At 35.3% G+C, this 18,691-nt stretch overlaps 1 protein-coding gene across 2 annotated transcripts in view; it reads right to left on the bottom strand.

The window, feature by feature from the left end:
- The window catches only part of ERGIC2 (ERGIC and golgi 2), a 42,636-nt gene that overhangs the window by 10,022 nt on the left and 13,923 nt on the right, over nucleotides 1–18,691 (bottom strand). For both annotated transcript variants that reach the window (XM_027594891.1, XM_027594892.1), the window contains exons 6-10: nucleotides 13,710–13,750; nucleotides 10,821–10,922; nucleotides 10,021–10,116; nucleotides 5,366–5,421; nucleotides 3,971–4,069 (exon numbers count right to left, since the gene is read on the bottom strand). In XM_027594891.1, the coding sequence (XP_027450692.1) occupies nucleotides 3,971–4,069; nucleotides 5,366–5,421; nucleotides 10,021–10,116; nucleotides 10,821–10,922; nucleotides 13,710–13,750 (394 nt within the window). The remainder of the gene's footprint in view (nucleotides 1–3,970; nucleotides 4,070–5,365; nucleotides 5,422–10,020; nucleotides 10,117–10,820; nucleotides 10,923–13,709; nucleotides 13,751–18,691) is intronic.

Here is an 18,691-nt window from a genome sequence, read left to right as displayed (position 1 = left end):
AAAGAGGAGAGATCACAACCAACACCAAAGAAATACAAACAATTATAAGAACCTATTATGAGCAACTCTATGCCAGCAAATTAGATAACCTGGAAGAAATGGGTGCATTCCTAGAGATGTGTCAACTACCAAAATTGAACCAGGAAGAAATAGAAAACCTGAACAGACCTATAACCACTAAGGAAATTGAAGCAGTCATCAAAAATCTCCCAACAAACAAAAGCCCAGGGCCAGATGGCTTCCCAGGGGAATTCTATCAGACATTTAAAGAAGAATTAATACCTATTCTCCTGAAACTGTTCCAAACAATAGAAATGGAAGGAAAACTTCCAAACTCATTTTATGAGGCCACCATTACCTTGATCCCAAAACCAGAGAAAGACCCCATCAAAAAGGAGAAGTACAGACCAATATCCTTGATGAACATGGATGCAAAAATTCTCACCAAAATACTAGCCAATAGGATCCAACAGTACATTAAAAGGCTTATTCACCATGACCAAGTGGGATTTATCCCTGGGCTGCAAGGCTGGTTCAACATCCGCAAATCAATCAACTTGATACAATATATTAACAAAAGAAAGAACAAGAATCATATGATCCTCTCAATAGATGCAGAAAAAGCATCTGACAAAGTACAGCATCCTTTCTTGATCAAAGCTCTTCAGAGTATAGGGATAAAGGGTACATACCTCAATATCATAAAAGCCATCTATGAAAAACCTACAGCGAATATCATTCTCAATGGGGAAAAGCTGAGAGCTTTTCCCCTAAGGTGAGGAACACAGCAGGGATGTCCACTCTCACCACTGCTATTCAACTTAGTATTAGAAGTCCTAGCCACAGCAATCAGACAACAAAAAGAAATCAAAGGCATCCAAATCGGCAAAGAGGAAGTCAAACTCTCACTCTTTCCAGATGATATGATACTGTAGTTGGAAAACCCAAAAGACTCCACCCCAAAACTGCTAGAACATACAGGAATTCAGTAAAGTAGCAGGACATAAAATCAATGCACAGAAATCAGTGGCATTCCTATACACCAACAAGACAGAAGAGAGACAAATCAAGGAGTCGATCCCATTCACAATTGCGCCCAAAACCATAAGATACCTAGGAATAAATCTAACCAAAGAGGCAAAGGATCTGTACTCAGAAAACTATGAAATACTCATGAAAGAAATTGAAGAAGTCACAAAGAAATGGAAAAACGTTCCATGCTCATGGATTGGAAGAACAAACATTGTGAAGATGTCAGTGCTACCTAGAGCAATCTACACATTCAATGCAATCCCCATCAAAATACCATCCACCTTTTTCAAAGAAATGGAACAAATAATCCTAAAATTTGTATGGAACCAGAAGAGACCCCGAATAGCCAGAGGAATGTTGAAAAAGAAAAGCAAAGCTGGTGGCATCACAATTCTGGACTTCCAGCTCTATTACAAAGATGTCATCATCAAGACAGTATGGTACTGGCATAAAAACAGACACATAGATCAATGGAACAGAATAGAGAGCCCAGAAATGGACCCTCAACTCTACGGTCAACTCATCTTTGACAAAGCAGGAAAGAATGTCCAATGGAAAAAGACAGTCTCTTCAACAAATGGTGTTGGGAAAATTGGACAGCCACATGCAGAAGAATGAAACTGGACCGTTTCCTCACACCACACACAAAAATAGACTCCAAATGGTTGAAAGACCTAAACGTGAGACAGGAGTCCATCAAAATCCTAAAGGAGAACACAGGCAGCAACCTCTTCCACCTCAGCCACAGCAACTTCTTCCTAGAAACATCGCCAAAGGCAAGGGAAGCCAGGGCAAAAATGAACTATTGGGATTTCATCAAGATAAAAAGCTTTTGCACAGCAAAAGAAACAGTCAACAAAACCAAAAGACAACCGACAGATTCAGAATGGGAGAAGATATTTCCAAATGACATATCAGATAAAGGGCTAGTATCCAAAATCTATAAAGAACTTATCAAACTCAACACCCAAAGAACAAATAATCCAATCAAGAAATGGGCAGAAGACGTGAACAGACATTTTTCCAAAGAAGACATCCAAATGGCCAACAGACACATGAAAAAGTGCTCAACATCGCTCGGCATCAGGGAAATCCAAATCAAAACCTCAATGAGATACCACCTCACACCAGTCAGAATGGCTAAAATTAACAAGTCAGGAAACGACAGATGTTGGTGGGGATGTGGAAAAAGGGGAACCCTCCTACACTGTTGGTGGGAATGCAAGCTGGTGCAACCCCTCTGGAAAACAGTATGGAGGTTCCTCAAACAGTTGAAAATAGAGCTACCATACAATCCAGCAATTGCACTACTGGGTATTTACCACAAGGATACAAATGTAGGGATCCGAAGGGGTACGTGCACCCCAATGTTTATAGCAGCAATGTCCACAATAGCCAAACTGTGGAAAGAGCCAAGATGTCCATCGACAGATGAATGGATAAAGAAGATGTGGTATATATACACAATGGAATATTATGCGGCCATCAAAAGGAATGAGATCTTGCCATTTGCAACGACGTGGATGGAACGGAGGGTGTTATGCTGAGTGAAATAAGTCAGTCAGAGAAAGACATGTATCATATGACCTCACTGATATGAGGAATTCTTAATCTCAGGAAACAAACTTGAGTGTTGCTGGAGTGGTGGGGGGTGGGTGGGATTGGGTGGCTGGGTGATAGACATTGGGGAGGGTATGTGCTATGGTGAGCACTGTGAATTGTACAAGACTGATGAATCATGGATCCATACTTCTGAAACAAATAATGCAATATATGTTAAGAAGAAAAAAAAAAGAAGATAGCAGGAGGGGAAGAATGAAGGGGAGTAAGTCGGAGGGGGAGACGAACCATGAGAGAGGATGGACTCTGAAAAACAAATTGAGGGTTCTAGAGGGGAGGAGGGTGGGGGGATGGGTTAGCCTGGTGATGGGTATTAAAGAGGACACATTCTGGGTGGAGCACTGGGTGTTATGAACAAACAATGAATCATGGAACACTACATCAAGAACTAATGATGTAATGTATGGTGATTAACATAACAATAAAAATTATTTAAAAAATCTTTGATGTATCTGATTACAACCCTATGATAAAAGAGTAAAATACTGAAAAGAATATTAATATATCTATTTTAGTTAATAAAAAATGAAATCCTTAATTACAGTTTTGCAAAGACTAGAATTCCTAGTAGCACAGGAAGCTTTACATGTCCTTAAAAGGTCATATAGGTGGGGCATGTCACACAGTAGGACTATTTCAGTAGAGGAAAGGCAACCAAAAACCTTCAAGAAACACAAGATAGAGTCCTTGTTATAAAATTAAGAAAATAACCCATCCATATTTGGATAAACCTAAATTTTAAATGGAATGGAAGGTTAAAAAGTAATAGAAGGTATCTATGCTAGCTATAATGTACTACTTCTGACTGTGTTAATAACTAAGCTATTCTAGAATAACTCTAGGTTTCTGATGCTTGTAAAATTCCCCAAAGAGGTTTCTAAAACGGTACATATGCATTTTAGAACTTTAAACCTATACAAACAATTCTTCTTATAATGTTGAAACTTTCTTTAGTTCTTATTCTTTCTTTAGTGCATATGGAAAAGCAGGTAAGCCCTATTAACATATTTAGTTTTCATTTATTTAGAGAGCTTTTAAATTCTATTGTTTTCTGCTTACTTATTTTTTTTATGTCTTTTTTTTTCCCTGCTTACTTTTTACTCTAACTTCTTTTGTTCTTATGGCTCATTTTTTAACATATAAATTTCATCCACAAGCAGGAAATTCTCTCTACATACATCTCCACATAAAATTATCAACCAATCTACTTAAAGATTTACCTATTTGTCATAAGAGGATTATTAAAAATGTGTTAGTATTAAAGTTATAAAGGTAATTGTCTGCATGCAAATTCCCACGGTAATTATTAAATACTTACGATCTACAGCAATTTTTTCAGTTCCATCCAAAGGATTAATAAGTCCTGGAACAAGCTCTCCAAAAGACAAATGATCTATTCTGTGAGAAAAGTTGTAAGCTAAGAGGAATAAAATAAAACAAATTAAGTAGAGTAATTAAATTATTCAAAACTACACGTTACTTATTGGTTCACATTCTTATCTAATCTCAAATGAAAATATCTCAAATCTGTAAGTGTACTATAGTATTTAAAATTAATTATTTTGAGAAAAATGCATATAATATGTGGAAATAAATGTGTAACAGTAAGTACATTCTAACAAAATGCTCTATCTCAAATTGTATAATTACATACAAATTAACTTCTACAAAATAGTACATCTAATCCTGATAACCAAAAATATAATAGTAAGTCTTTCCTTGTCCAAATCATTTTATAAAGTAACAGGACTGTTAGAACTGGAATGATGTCGGGGCGCCTGGGTGGCTCAGTCGTTAAGCGTCTGCCTTTGGCTCAGATCATGATCCCAGGGTCCTGGGATGGAGCCCCGCATCGGGCTCCCTACTTGGCGGGGAGCCTGCTTCTCCCTCTCCCACTCCCCCTGCTTGTGTTCCCTCTCTCTGTCAAATAAAAAAAAAAAATCTTAAAAAAAAAAAAGGAACTGGAATGATGTCCATGTAGCCAAATAATGAAACCGATCAGATATATTTTTAATGCAAACCATTGCTAAACCTGACAAACTGATTTTTTTTACGGAATTTACTACTTGTTTTTGTTCTCTAAAGAAGACTTTATATATATTTTTTTAAGATTTTACTTATTTGAGAAAGAGAGCAAGAGAGTACAAGCAGGCGGAGCGGAAGAGGGAGAAGCAGACTCCCCGCTGAGGCTGAGCAGGGCGCCCAATATGGGGCTCAATCCCAGGACCCCAGGATCATGACCTGAGCCGAAGGCAGATGCTTAACCGACTGAGCCACCCAGGCGCCCTCTGAAGGAGACTTTAAAAACTAAGTTTTATGACAATGATTACACAAAACTAACAGGTATATTTTATATGCATGCATGTGTCCCGATGTACACTTACATATTAAAATAAACTTCAAATATATGCTCTTCATCATCCATAAAAATTAGCATAAATGTGTACAAAATGATATAAAGCACACCAAGGCTCTGTTCCCTAACCCTACCAACTTCTGAGCTATGAATAAATGGAAACACAGGTAGTTTAAAGATAAGAGAAAATGGACTAGAGTCAATATATTTATTCATTTATTTTCTCCTTTGGATATCTGTTTTGACAACAGCCCACTTTGAAAACCCTACCTTACATCTGCACTCAAAACAAAAAAACCCACATACAACACTTTTTTCAATGACATTTTCATGGAAAAAATTTCAGAAACTGCTTACAGTCATGGTTGACAAGTGCTGCCAAATGTGCATGACCTCGGGGATGTGGAATGGCCCTGAAAAGAGGAAAAAAAGATTAAAGTACTAATACTTAAACATAACTAATTAAAACCAGAAAGAGGATCTTTCCTAAGTTATATAACTGTCTTAATATAAAATAAAAACATCCTTGTCCTGTGATTTAAGTAGGTAAGTCTACTCATCTCAGCCATGCAATAAACTGGGGGCTGCCAAACGGTTTCTGTGAAGTTATTTTAGGCTTTGGGGGTCAAGATGCAAAACTGAAGATATTATGCTATTAATTTTTAGTTAATGTTATTATTTATTTAAGTTATTTAAGTTAGTTATTTAAGAAGAGAGAAACATTTTCACAAACTTAATGACATTCAAAATATAAGAGTAATAAAAGTGAGTGCTTTTTTTGTAGTTCAGGTATTTTTGCTGGGAGATAACATTTTCCTTAACTAGGGTTTAGAGTCAGTGTTCCCTATTTTCAAAATTGGTCACAAAGATTTATCCGTTATGAAGATCTAGAATGAAATTTTACATATTTTATCTTTGAAAATATTAATCCAGGGGCATATCTTTTAACTGAGTATATTCGTTACTTGGATAGAACTCTATGAGGTTCTTCCCTTGGTATTTCCTTTTGGTGTGTCGTTATATAACACAGATTGATCACTTGCAATTTAAGGCAGAATTTCCTCAAGCGCATAGTTAAATACATTTTGAAACGTGGAAATTTCCTTTGCACCTGCATCAAGGTCATAAAACACTTCAGGAACTATAGTTTGAGGTTGGAAAATACATACAAGTATAAGAATGGAGATCTTGCTTCTTGTTTTAACTTTTGACAGTCAGGCTGTCCCAGCATGGAAAGCAAGAAAAACCACTTAAATTCATTTGACATTACTTATCACTGAAATAGCCTTACCACAATTTAAGTTTCATATTAACGCTGTTCTTCTTATAACTTCAGGCTAAATTCATTAAGAAACATGATCCAGTCTGCATAAAACTTAAACTTCCAAAACTATTCAGTGTTCAATAAAAACAGATGAAAGTAGTTTTCCTATTCAGAAAAATTTCAATCTCAGCCCTTACCTCAAAAAAAAGTCACAAAAATAAACTAGACCACTGCTAAGCTGTCAAGCTGCCATGCAGTAGGGCAAGTTAGAATCCTTAGCTTTTCTTTCTGACAAAAGTTCATGGAAATGACAATGCTTAAGTCCATGAGAGCAAATGAACTTCACTATCAACATTATCGGCTCAATAATACATGACAGATTCAAATATTTTCTGTGAAGTACTGCCGATGATACTAATGGATAACCACAGGCTTCAAACACCTTACATTTTCACAAGCCTTGAAAATTTATCCACATAAGCCTTTTTATGCTTCATACCTATTTACCACCAGCAACATACTGATGTTCTCTCAATTTCTTTAAAAATATTTTTGTCTGTAGTTGTTCCACGCAGGCTACCTGATCACTTCAAACTCACCAGTGACTCCTCAAAAAAAAAACAAAAAACAAACAATAAGCAGTATTGGTAACGTCTGCTCACTCAGCAAGAGCTAAGGGAACTAACACCTGCCAGGCTTTTAACTGACTACTGGACGCTGCTTTCACTGTCCTCAGCTGCCAGAGCACTTTCTCACCAAAAAGCTAATTCTCCAAAGAAAATTTATTTTCCCTGGATGGATTTCTTTGGTTGGTGCAAACACACACAATCTCACCAAGCTGCCGCTAAGTGGCTTTCCTTCCTCAGCTAACCAGTGAGTCACGTGTCAACCTACTTTGGCTACAGTCTCAGTTTCATTTTTTACTTTTACAAAGAAATTCTGCCTGGGCTTAGATATTCCCTTTTAAATTTTTTAATTTTCCTGAGAGCTAGTAATGTTGTGATGAGTGCTTAGTCTGGTGATATTTACATCTCCTATATCCTTTCAGCACAGCTATAGTGTCCCTGCATAATAAACATGACGTTCTGAAGTCAAATTTGATAAAATAATCCACACTCCACTGTGCCTTAAGAGTACGTTGGAAACCTGTATTTCTTTCTCTTTTCTGACAGAGTAATACAAGAAATCAAATGCTGTAGTACAGCAATACACAAGGCATTTGTAATGCTGTCCAGCTGTAACTGTTATAACTTATTCTAATTTGTAGCGCCCCAAGTAGCAGCACAAAGTGATGAGTCATACACAGTGACTGTCACAATTGCTCAAATCCTGGTATCGTAGCACACAAGGAGCCACATGTAAACAAATACACATGACTGTGTTCCAGTAAAACTTTATTTTTGGACACTGAAATCAATTTCATGTATTTTTCATGTGTTATGATACATTGTCCCATGTGATTTTCAGTAAAGATTGTTTTGAAAACTGTAGGGCTGGGAGGAGGCATTTTGGGTTGTCACAATCACCGGGAAGGAGTCACAATCAGCATTTAGCAGACAGCAGCTAGGGAAGCAAGGCAACCCGCAACACAGTGATGCTCTCACACACAAAAATATTGTCCAACCTCTTGCATGACTTCCACTCTAAGTGGCATTCATGTAGGTGAAAAACCTATGAATAATGATCTGAGTCTAGAACTTAACTCCATTCAGCTACACAAAGTACTCTGTTGTAGTTTCAATATATACTAAATTTCCTAGGAAATGGGGGGAATATTATACTTTTTTTGGTTTGCAGTATCACAAAGAGTTGTTCCCTATTTCAGAATCAACAGAAATACCATTCATGATATTTGAACGGCCAATACATGTTTCATTCTGCATATGCAGTTGATGTATACCTACTAATTCTACGTGTATGTGGCAAGTGTCTGCCTACTCCATTACCTTAAGGTACTCCTGTTCAAACATTTGATTACTGAAATACATATTATTGTTACAAATCTTGTTTTTATTTCTTCTTTATATTACAGTTGAGGGTGATATTGTATCTTAGAGGTAACATGAGATCTTCAAAATGATCAATACTGAACATGGTAAACATAATACCAAAAATTAGGAGTGGGTTTACAAGATATCCCAGAGATGATAAGGATAAGATACAAACCAAATATTTTTCCATCTGGCCTCTCTCATTCATGGCATGAGTTATCACATGGAGAGACAAGTGAAACTGGGAATAAAGGCCATAATATAGAGGCTCATGAAGTATTAGTTGAAGTTTCCCTCTTTTAGTTTGGAAGTGGGATATTGTTTGTATCCACAAGTGCAATAAAATCTTCTAAATTTCTTTGAGCCAACTATTATCTATAGTTGCATGATACCAAGAAATTCCAAGCTATAGAATTGATCCTGGCAATAGCAAGAAAACAAAACATGAATGTTAAGAAGAATGGGACAACAAAAACAAATGTTTGACCTGATTACTGTAAACACTGAAATAATTCTGCATAAAAGATTTAAGCTATTTATTTCTATATATAACAAAAAAAATCTCCAGCAATGCTTTTTCCTGCTTTATGGCCTTTCCCTCAGCCTGGATGCCCTTTCTCCTCTCTATATAAAATTCCTAATCATTCACTAGTGTTCAAAGGTTTTCCTCAATAAAGCCTCTGCTGATGTGCAGGCTAAGTCAGGTACCCTATTATATAGTTTCTTATTGGCCATACTTCTCCTATACAACTATAATTAAATAATTAGTGTAATTCACTGTTCAAAGTTTGGATTCTCTCACAGAATGTCAGCACCATAAAGGCAAAAACCCTTTTTCTTTTTTTCACCGTTTCATCTTTAGTATCTGGCATGGTACATGCCATAGCCAAGTTCTCAAAAAATGTCTTTTACAATGAAGAATTGTTTAGCTCTGCAACTCTAGATGGATGGAAGAAAGGAAGGGAATAAGGGAAGCAGGGAGAAAGGGAGAGGTCAGAGTATTTATTTATTCAGAAATTTACCAAGTGTTTTTATCCTATGACAGTTTCTCTGCTGGGTGCTGCTCATGAAGGTAGGTGTTCTGGCATTTTTTCTTAACTTTTACCTACTTTATCTCAGGCACTACTAATTTTTTTTTTTTAATTTATTTGAGAGAGAGAATGAGAGAAAGACCACGAGAGGGGGGAGGGAGGGAGGGAGAAGCAGACTCCCTGCCGAGCAGGGAGCCTGATGCGGGACCCCAATCGCAGGACTCCAGGACCATGACCTGAGCCGAAGGCAGATGCCCAACCAACTGAGCCATCCAGGCACCCTGGCACTACTAATTTCTAACTACATCAAAATACTTGTCTCAAATTAGCCAGGGTTTACATTTTGATGATGATTATCAAAAGGAAAAACAGAAAAAAACCTAATACCATCCACAACATGAACAAATTAATGAAATGTCTAGGTAAGAGCTTCCTGGCTATTAAAACTTGGCAAGTAGGTTTTCATTCATATCTACCTACAGCTCATTTACTTTATTTATAAACTATAACATAACTGTTTTCCTTTTGTTTTGAAGCAGTTTTTAACAGTCTTCTCCATCCTGAGATCAAAGCCCTGAACACAAATCTCAAAACATCAAATATATAGACACACAACACTTAAAGCAGCCCTTTAGCAATTACATATTACTTGATTAGCAAAGAATTTACTTTTAAACCAAGTTGCCAACTTGTCTAAAGTATTTTCAGTAAGGGAAAAGAACATACTTGCCCACAGTTATGTGAAAATTCCCTGCTACTTTATTGACATAGAGATGACCATGAATCCTGCAAGCATCTGGAGGCTGTGAGGAATCATCTTCCCTGTTACAACATGAGAGGAAGGATTACTGACAGCACACTCGACAGCACCATTCTGTGGTGGGAAAATTTTGTAGAGAGGAAAAAAAACATCGCTAGAAATATATTTACACCAGTCTAAAATTCCATGGTTCTTCATATCTAACCACAGGATTAAGGCCAATAAGAGTGGAAAGTTTGAAGGAATTTGTCCAATAAAAACATATTTTGTCATCTCTTTCTGGCACTTTAGGGGTCAAGGGAAGATGGAAGTAAGAATGAGGGAAGGACAATGACAGTTTCTTCTTAAGCAAATGTAAAACCTCTGTATAGTTTTAAATTTAAATGATCATTTTTGTGATTATAGGATTTCTAAATATATCTAACCTATAAAAGAGAAAAGAAGTAAAATAAAAACACAAAATTCCTAACTAAAATTTATACATCCTTATACAATAATGACAAATGTAATTAATTTGTTCTTAAAACCTAACATAATTTTATATGGAATTTACCATATACACATAAGAGGAAATTAAATGAAAATAATATTATTTGTGATAATCCTGATCAATATCACAGGCTACAAATTTAAGAGTAAAAAGAAACATCATACAGAATGATTACATTTTCTCTAAGAAATATGAGATTAGAGAATAAACCAATACTAAAACTATGTCATAGTAAATTCATAATAAATAGATGTACATTTAAAAATTACATCTCACCTTGGTGGAAGTGCTGTTGATGCACTCTTAAAAGCACTTTTAAATATCACATCTTGAAGTGAATGTTCTTCTTGCAGTCTACTCTGAATCAGCTGCAGCATTCTAAATACAACATAAATAAGCAATAGTTAGAAATACAGTAAGGTACACAAGAAAGCCAACACTTTTTTTTTTTTTTAAGATTTTATTTATTTATTTGACAGAGAGAGACAGCAAGAGAGGGAACACAAGCAGTGGGAGTGGAAGAGGGAGAAGCAGGCTTCCCTCGGAGCAGGGAGCCCGATGCGGGGCTCGATCCCAGGACCCTGGGATCATGACCTGAGCTGAAGACAGATACTTAATGACTGAGCCACCCAGGCGCCCCGAAAGCCAACACTTTTTTAAAACTAACAATGGTTAGCTGACTTAGTTAACCCATACATTTATTATTATAGGTCTTGATTCTAAAATAAAGTACCAAGTTTTCTTTGGTCATTTCCTTAAAAGAAGAAAAAGAGGTAGGGTGGCTAAAGGTTTAACAGGTGAGGTCCATAAGCATGTCTGATTGCACTGATAATGGATGTGCAGTCAGAGTCACTAAGAAGGAGCTTCTGCTCACCTGGGTATCTAAATTCATCTTTCATGCATGCATGCAGCTCTGACAAAATTCTTACTTTTTATCAGGTATTGAATAAAGTGTTATAGATACAAAGAATAAGACAAGTACAATTTGGTGGACTTAAGTGGGAGGTTACTGGGGTATAAACCCATACCAAAAGCATTTAATCCTCATTACAAAATAGGCCATAGTGCCATTTAATATCACCTGGTGTCTCCTTTTCCAAGAAATCTAAACATTATTCTATGACAAGACCATTCTAAACAAAATATTATACTCTACCTATACTTTTTAAAAAGAATATCAGCATCTTCAGATTTACACACCTAAAGACTTAAAATCTTTGGATCTAATGCTAGCAGAAATTATACGTTTCTATTTGTTGTGTGTCTTGTATTTCCAGAGTCCAGTTTTAGTGCTGGGTAGTGGAAAAAGAGGTTGATGACAGCAAACTGTGTGTGTGTGTGTGTGTGTGTGTGTGTGTGTGTGTGTGTGTGTGTGTGTGTGTGTAACTTCTGCCTCAAATATACCAATATCCAAGCTTATATTCCGTATATGAAGATATATAAAAAAAAACCCTATGATGGAAAACAGCCATTATTTTAATAGTAAAAACATAATCTCTGCTCCCACTTATTACTAGTCTTAGACATTGAATAAAATTCCAGATGAAAGGAGGCTTCTCACTTTAATATTTCTGGATTAAAGAAATGTATTTCATCTCTGGATGGCTTTCTACTCTAAGCTCTAGAAGCCCAGAGACACCTAATATTCAGTTCTTTTGTTTAACTACATTTGATTTCAACCTTAATTTAAAAATCTCCCCAAATGGTGAAACTGGAAATTAAAAGAGAAAGGCCTTTGAAATGTACTTAGGGACTAGAAAGGAAAAAAAAAATAATGGGTAAAAAAAAATTTTTTTGCAATAATCTTAAGTAAAGTCTTTGTAAGCACCAAGACATAGCCTGGAAACCGAAAAGAAAAAAAAGCAGTATATGGGAGCAGGGGTGGGGGAACCACTTAAAACAAAGGACTACTTTCTTTAATATACAAAGGATTATTTAAAATTATTTTTTAAAAAAACCCAACAACCAAGCAAAATGGGCATATGGCATGAATAAGCAGTTTCAAAAGAAATACAAACGGGGGAAAAAAATCCACAAAGATATGCAACTGATTCATAAAGAAATGCTAATTAAACAAGTGTAATACCATTTTTCACCCACAGAATTGGCAACAATAAAAAAAGTCTGGTTATACCCACTGTTGGTGAGGTTGTATAGAAACAAGTACTCTCATATAGCTTTGGAGTACAAGTGAAGATATTTTGGCATCATCTTTCAAAACGTCTCTTTTCCCAGTTTTACTGAGATACAATAGACATATACTGTGTAAGTTTAAAGTGTACAACATATGATTTGACATATGCAGAATGATTATCACAGTAAGTTAACCATCACCTCACACAGTTACAAATTTTTCTTTGTGATAAGAACTAACCAAAATGTTAATATCCTCTGAAAGAGAAGTTCCATTTCTAGAAACCATACACACACACACACACACATTCACACCAGTACGTAAGGAATTACGTTCAAGAATTTTCATTGAGCATTGTTTTTAATATTAGAATCCTTTTTTTTAAATATTAGAATCCTGCCAACAATCTAAATGCCCACTGATAAGGATCTAACTTAATCAACCATAGTTTATCCATAAAATGAATACTCTATGTAGTGACATGGGAAGATATCCAAAATACCAGGCTAAGTGGAAAAAAGCAAGTTCTAGAACAAATGTACAGAATGATCCTATTGGTATTAGGAAAAAATAACATAAGCAAATATGCAAATATACAGAAAATTATAAATGAACAAAAAATTTCTAGAAGATGACACAAGAAATTTAACTCTGGTTATTACTGCTAGTCAGTGGCACTAACAGTAAATGATGAAGAGGCTTTTACTTTTAATTTATATCCTTTCTATTCAAACTGAACTTTAAATGATCAGATATTGCTTTATAAATTTTTAAATAGTTAATACAATTTTAAATGAAAACTAAGATATATTTATGATTCAAAGTGCGTTAGAGAAAAGATTATACATGACTTTCTTAAGATCTGATAAAGTTTTTGAAATTGTAAAGATGATATTAATTACTATAGTCTAATAATTCATCCCAAAAACTGACCAAAAAAATATGTTAATCTATGAATAATTCACAAAAGACAAAATAGAGAAAACATGATCTAGATTTCTATGGACCACAATACTTTGTTAACTTATTACCTCTGCCACTCTTTTTGCTGTGGTGAAAGGTCAAATATTGCCTGAAATAAAGGAAAACATAATCACTAGCACAGTCAATTTCTCTTGGCTTTTATATCATAATTTTAAAATGTTTTCTTTGAGCAAGAAAATTTATAGTGTTTGTAGAAACAAGTATCCATATTTACATTTAACCTTCTGTAAGTAAGCTAAAAAATATAATATATAATATTCTAACTCAAAACCAATATAAAGAAATTTTACTAATCACAAATATTTTCCTGTTACAGTTATCCACATTTATAGAAATGACTGCAAGCTGGTAATCTGTCTATGCACAAAATGGTATTTTAGGACTTGAGATCATTTAAATGATACATGCATGAAAGTTTTTAAAAAAGAAAAAGAAAATCATAAAGCTCAACTATAATATCTAAGCATCCAAAGCCCATATTCTTGCCGGGAAAAATACCAGATGAGATCAACTTTTTTTTTAAGCTTTATTTATTTAAGTAATCTCTACAGCCCGTGTGGGGCTCACACTCATGACCCCAAGATCAAGAGTCGCATGTTCTTCCAACTAAGCCAGCCAGGCGCCCCAAAATCAACAATTTTTGAAACAAGCTAACCAATGACACTGTAATTCCCAAATGTACTAATCAATAAGGAGTAATTCAAGAAATTTATCTAAGCACTATCTTCATCAATTCAGTCAGACGAAAAGACTTGTGGAATCAGAGGAAAATATGCAAGCTTTTCATGGTTTGTGACAATATCCACAATTTAAGTGTACAATAACAAAGACCACTTTTGATTCTTATAAAGGCAATTCATAACAAAGCGTACCGATTCTACTTTTTAAATTTAGCAATATTAATTACACTTCCATAATCAGGTCCTAACCTACTATTCTCTCTCTACAAAATCCCCAGTTCTTTAATAAAGGTGGAAGAATCCCTCATTTCATCAAACAGTTCTACCTCTCTGCCTTTGGTAATTTAATTATACCAACCTGGAAAGTTCCTCTCCTGTAATTGTGACCCTCATGTATATCTAAATCCTATATACCATATCCTCCAGGTTAAATTGCCCCCATCTTTCTGATGACAGTGAAATTGTCTCTGATTACTCCTCCTGCTGATCTTATCTACAGCATGTGTCCCAACGTTTTTTCCACCACAACGCACAAGGAAAATGCTAACATCTATAAAACACACCATGGTGAACAGAGGAGGCTGCATGTAACTGCTTCCCAGTTACCTTGTAAATAAAACTTTTGAGAGTGAGGGACAGGATTATTCCTTTGACTTCCCCAAACTGCATAGTGTAGTATATGGCATGGGGGTAAAGGAACTACTGAGTAGCCGACTTCATGCTAGATACTTTGCGACTTAATTTATCTCACTTAGCCTTCAGAACAACCTGTGAGTTTGTTACCATTCTTGCCTTTTTTATACGAGGAAGAAGCTCAATAGGTTCAAAACTTTTTCCAACATCACAGACCTTAAGAGTCAGTATACAAACCCAGCACTGTCAGATTCCCCACATTTACACAGTTTTTAAATTCTTCTATTTAAGTAAAGAAATAGGAATGAAATATAATGGTAAACAGCAAAGTAGTAACTCTCCAGCATACTGTATGATCATGATTTGGAAACTAGTAAAGTTATTAGGGTTAAGTTTTTAATACTCAGAGTGCATATTAGGACAGCAAGTTTGAAAACATAAAAAGTAAAAAATATCTCAAATAATTTTACATTAATAACTCTTACTTAATATTTTAATATAAATTAGGACAAAGGAATGGAGACTTACCAGAAATATTGTTGAACATTTTAGAAATTACTAATAAAAAGTATACAATTGAATATTTTTAAATTCCTGTCTGGTCAAGACATAACTTCTAATTATATGACAGTTAAATTTAAATAAAACGTTCCTGTTCCACAAATGACTGGAAGAGATGGCAGAAACTATTTACAATGGAATAATCAATAATCTTGTTACAATTACATAACTCTAACATATTCCTTAGTGCCTAATAGCTAACAAGGCACTACACTTCACATTTTGTGAAACACAGAAGAAAAAAAAAAGTTAATGCTTTTTTAAGCTCCTGAGGGAGCTTAAAATCTAGCTAGAGAGACAAGCTCTCCAGAAAAATAGATATAAACAAAACCAGGGACTTAACAAATGTGAAGAAAAAAAAGAGTAGGAATGGGAGACACTCAGAATACAGCGAGAATGCTAAAGAAAAAGGCTAAGTAAATTTTAGAGGCGAAGTTCAAGATGATTAAGTTTCCTCATAACCAAATTTTCAGTGTTCAAAGAAACAAAATGAAGACACACTCTATATTATCATTTTATTTTTTTTAAAGATTGTATTTATTTTTTTGACAGAGGGGGATACACAGCGAGAGAGGGAACACAAGCAGAGGGAGTGGGAGAGGGAAGCCTGATGCGGGGCTCAATCCCAGGATCCTGGGATCATGATCTGAGACGAAGGCAGATGCCCAATGACTGAGCCACCCAGGCGCCCCTATATTATCGTTTTAAATTAGCATCAACATGCTGGAAATTTTCAAGAACTTATGCAAGCCTGCATACAAGGGAGACTAAACTGAGAAAAGAAACCAACACATAATTCATTTCATGGCCCAGAGAGGTCTATGTAGGAAACAAGGAAAGTCCGTAACTCAGAGAAAGAGAGGAACAGGTGCTAAGACAAAGAGACACATGAGAAAGAGGAGGTCCCCACCCTAGGAGCACTTTCAGGAGTTCAAATCAAGTGTCAGAGACCACATGTGAGGACATTCCACAGCAGTGTTATTCCTAGCTTACATGTGACCTGGACAGTGTTCTAAATTAAGCAAGACTACTGCCACGGCTGGCTGCTAATGAGGACTCACACTGGCTAAAGAAAGGAGGAGTTAGCCTAGTGAAATGTAGCCTGTCAAAACAAGCACAGAAAAGGAAACCTGGAATGCCCTGGTGAACTATTCTGCCATCCTGGACCCAATACTGACTTCTCCCTTTCTTTTCAAAAAGCACCTGCAGCTCTAATATTACTTAAAAGAAGCACAGTATATCTAAACCTAACACCCTTTTCTCCTTTCATCTAGGCCTGAAAAAAAAAAAAAGTGTGTGTGTGCTGGAGAAGGGGGGTCAGATAAAAACTGACATAACTCAACAGTCTATGTCAACTCTCAATCACTTAATAGGCCACTTATATCTCATCCTAAGAATGAACAATAAATAAATATATAAAAATATTAACTTGAAAAAAGTGATCAATCTCACTTCTTCTATGATACCATTCCTAGAAATAAGAAGAAAGATGTTAAGTTTTTCTAATTGTTTGTCAATAAAATTTACATCATAATGACAAAAAAATGGAATGATCTGTGATATATTAAAGATATAAAATAGAATCATTGAATTTTAAACTGTAATGAAGGCACTGAAAAGAAGATTCGTCCTGCTGGATCAAGGTAATCTCTCAGAACTCAGAGGCGAAGTTAGAAATATGCATCTAAAATAAGAATTAATAAGGATACTGAGAACCACTCCATGAAATCAACATCATGTGGTAAGAACTTTAAAAAGCAGCGGTAAAGGGATGCCACGGTGGCTCAGTTGGTTAAGCATCCAACTCTTGATTTCAGCTCAAGTCATGATCTCAGGGTAGTGAGACTGAACCCTGAATTGGGGAGCCTGCTTAAGATTCTCTCTCTCCCTCTTCCTCTGCCCCCCATTTTCTCTCTCTAAATAATAATAATAATAATAATAATAAGAGGTAAAAACATTGCTTTAAACAAATTTAAAGCAAATAAACAAGCCAAAAAAAAAACACTTCAAAATTCAGATCATTAAGATCAAAACCAAAATACAAAAAACAAACAAACAAACAAACAAACAAAAAAACCCTACACCCCAAGGTGATCCAAACCTGGATATATGGGATAAATATTTGAATTATAAAAGCAAAAGAAAAAAAGCATTCAAGTAGATGAATATGTTACCTATGAAGGAAAAAATAATTGCATCAGAAGACAATGAAGGAATGTCTATAAAGTTTTGAATGCAAAACACCATAAAGCAGAATTATATCCTGAGCCAAACTTACATGAAGAACAGAACAACATAGGCAGTCATGCTAGAGTCTCTAAAACATAATCCACATATCCACATATTCTTACTGACAAGTCTTAAAAAGTCCTTCCACAAGGTGATAAAAAATAAAGTAAGAATGGTAGAAAATAAAAGCAATAAAACATAGAATTAAAACTCAATAATTATTCTTAAAATAGTATGAAATGTAACGCAAATGTTAAAATGTCTAAAAATTATCTAGATCTAAATTTCTAGATAATAGTTTAAAATGTGATAACATGGTACCTGAAATTGTAAGGTACCAAACCTCATAAAAAATTACAGGGAAATCAATTTTTTGAGTGGGAATACAGGAGTTAGGGAGCAAAGAGATTCAGAGCAGCAATAACAAAGTTACCTTTTCTTCAGAAATTTCTACTTAAAAAGTATGCATCAAAAGGCTTATAAACATATTTTATTGCTATAAGCTAAAAATAATTTGATAATCAAAACTGACCTAAAGGTTTCCTTTTATTTTTTTCCTATGACACATTCAGCTATCTCTAATCCTCCTCCATCACCTTTAGTCTTCACTTTGCAATCTGCTTAAAGAAGGGTTCACAACTGTCAATGATAAAAGAACTCAAGAATGCATGGGTAAACCTAAGTACCACAATGCCAACTGAGCAGAGAGCAACTCAAAGTAGCTGGGAGTTCCCTTCTTTATTCTCTAAAGCTTCTTTAGAGCTAGTTATCACGACTTGTTAACACCTACTCCTGTAATGTGATATTTGCCCCTGTAATGTGATGGTGTTTCCTGACAAACTGGTTATATCATACACAACTTGTGCTATGAAAACAATAGGAGAATGTCAGAATTTCACTAGCTTTGGGAAATAGAGGTTTGAAGG

The sequence above is a fragment of the Zalophus californianus genome, chromosome 9, assembly GCF_009762305.2.
Source record: "Zalophus californianus isolate mZalCal1 chromosome 9, mZalCal1.pri.v2, whole genome shotgun sequence".
Lineage (NCBI taxonomy): Eukaryota > Metazoa > Chordata > Mammalia > Carnivora > Otariidae > Zalophus > Zalophus californianus.
Note: the sequence above shows the minus strand (reverse complement) of the source record. Positions and strands in the feature narration are given on the sequence as shown.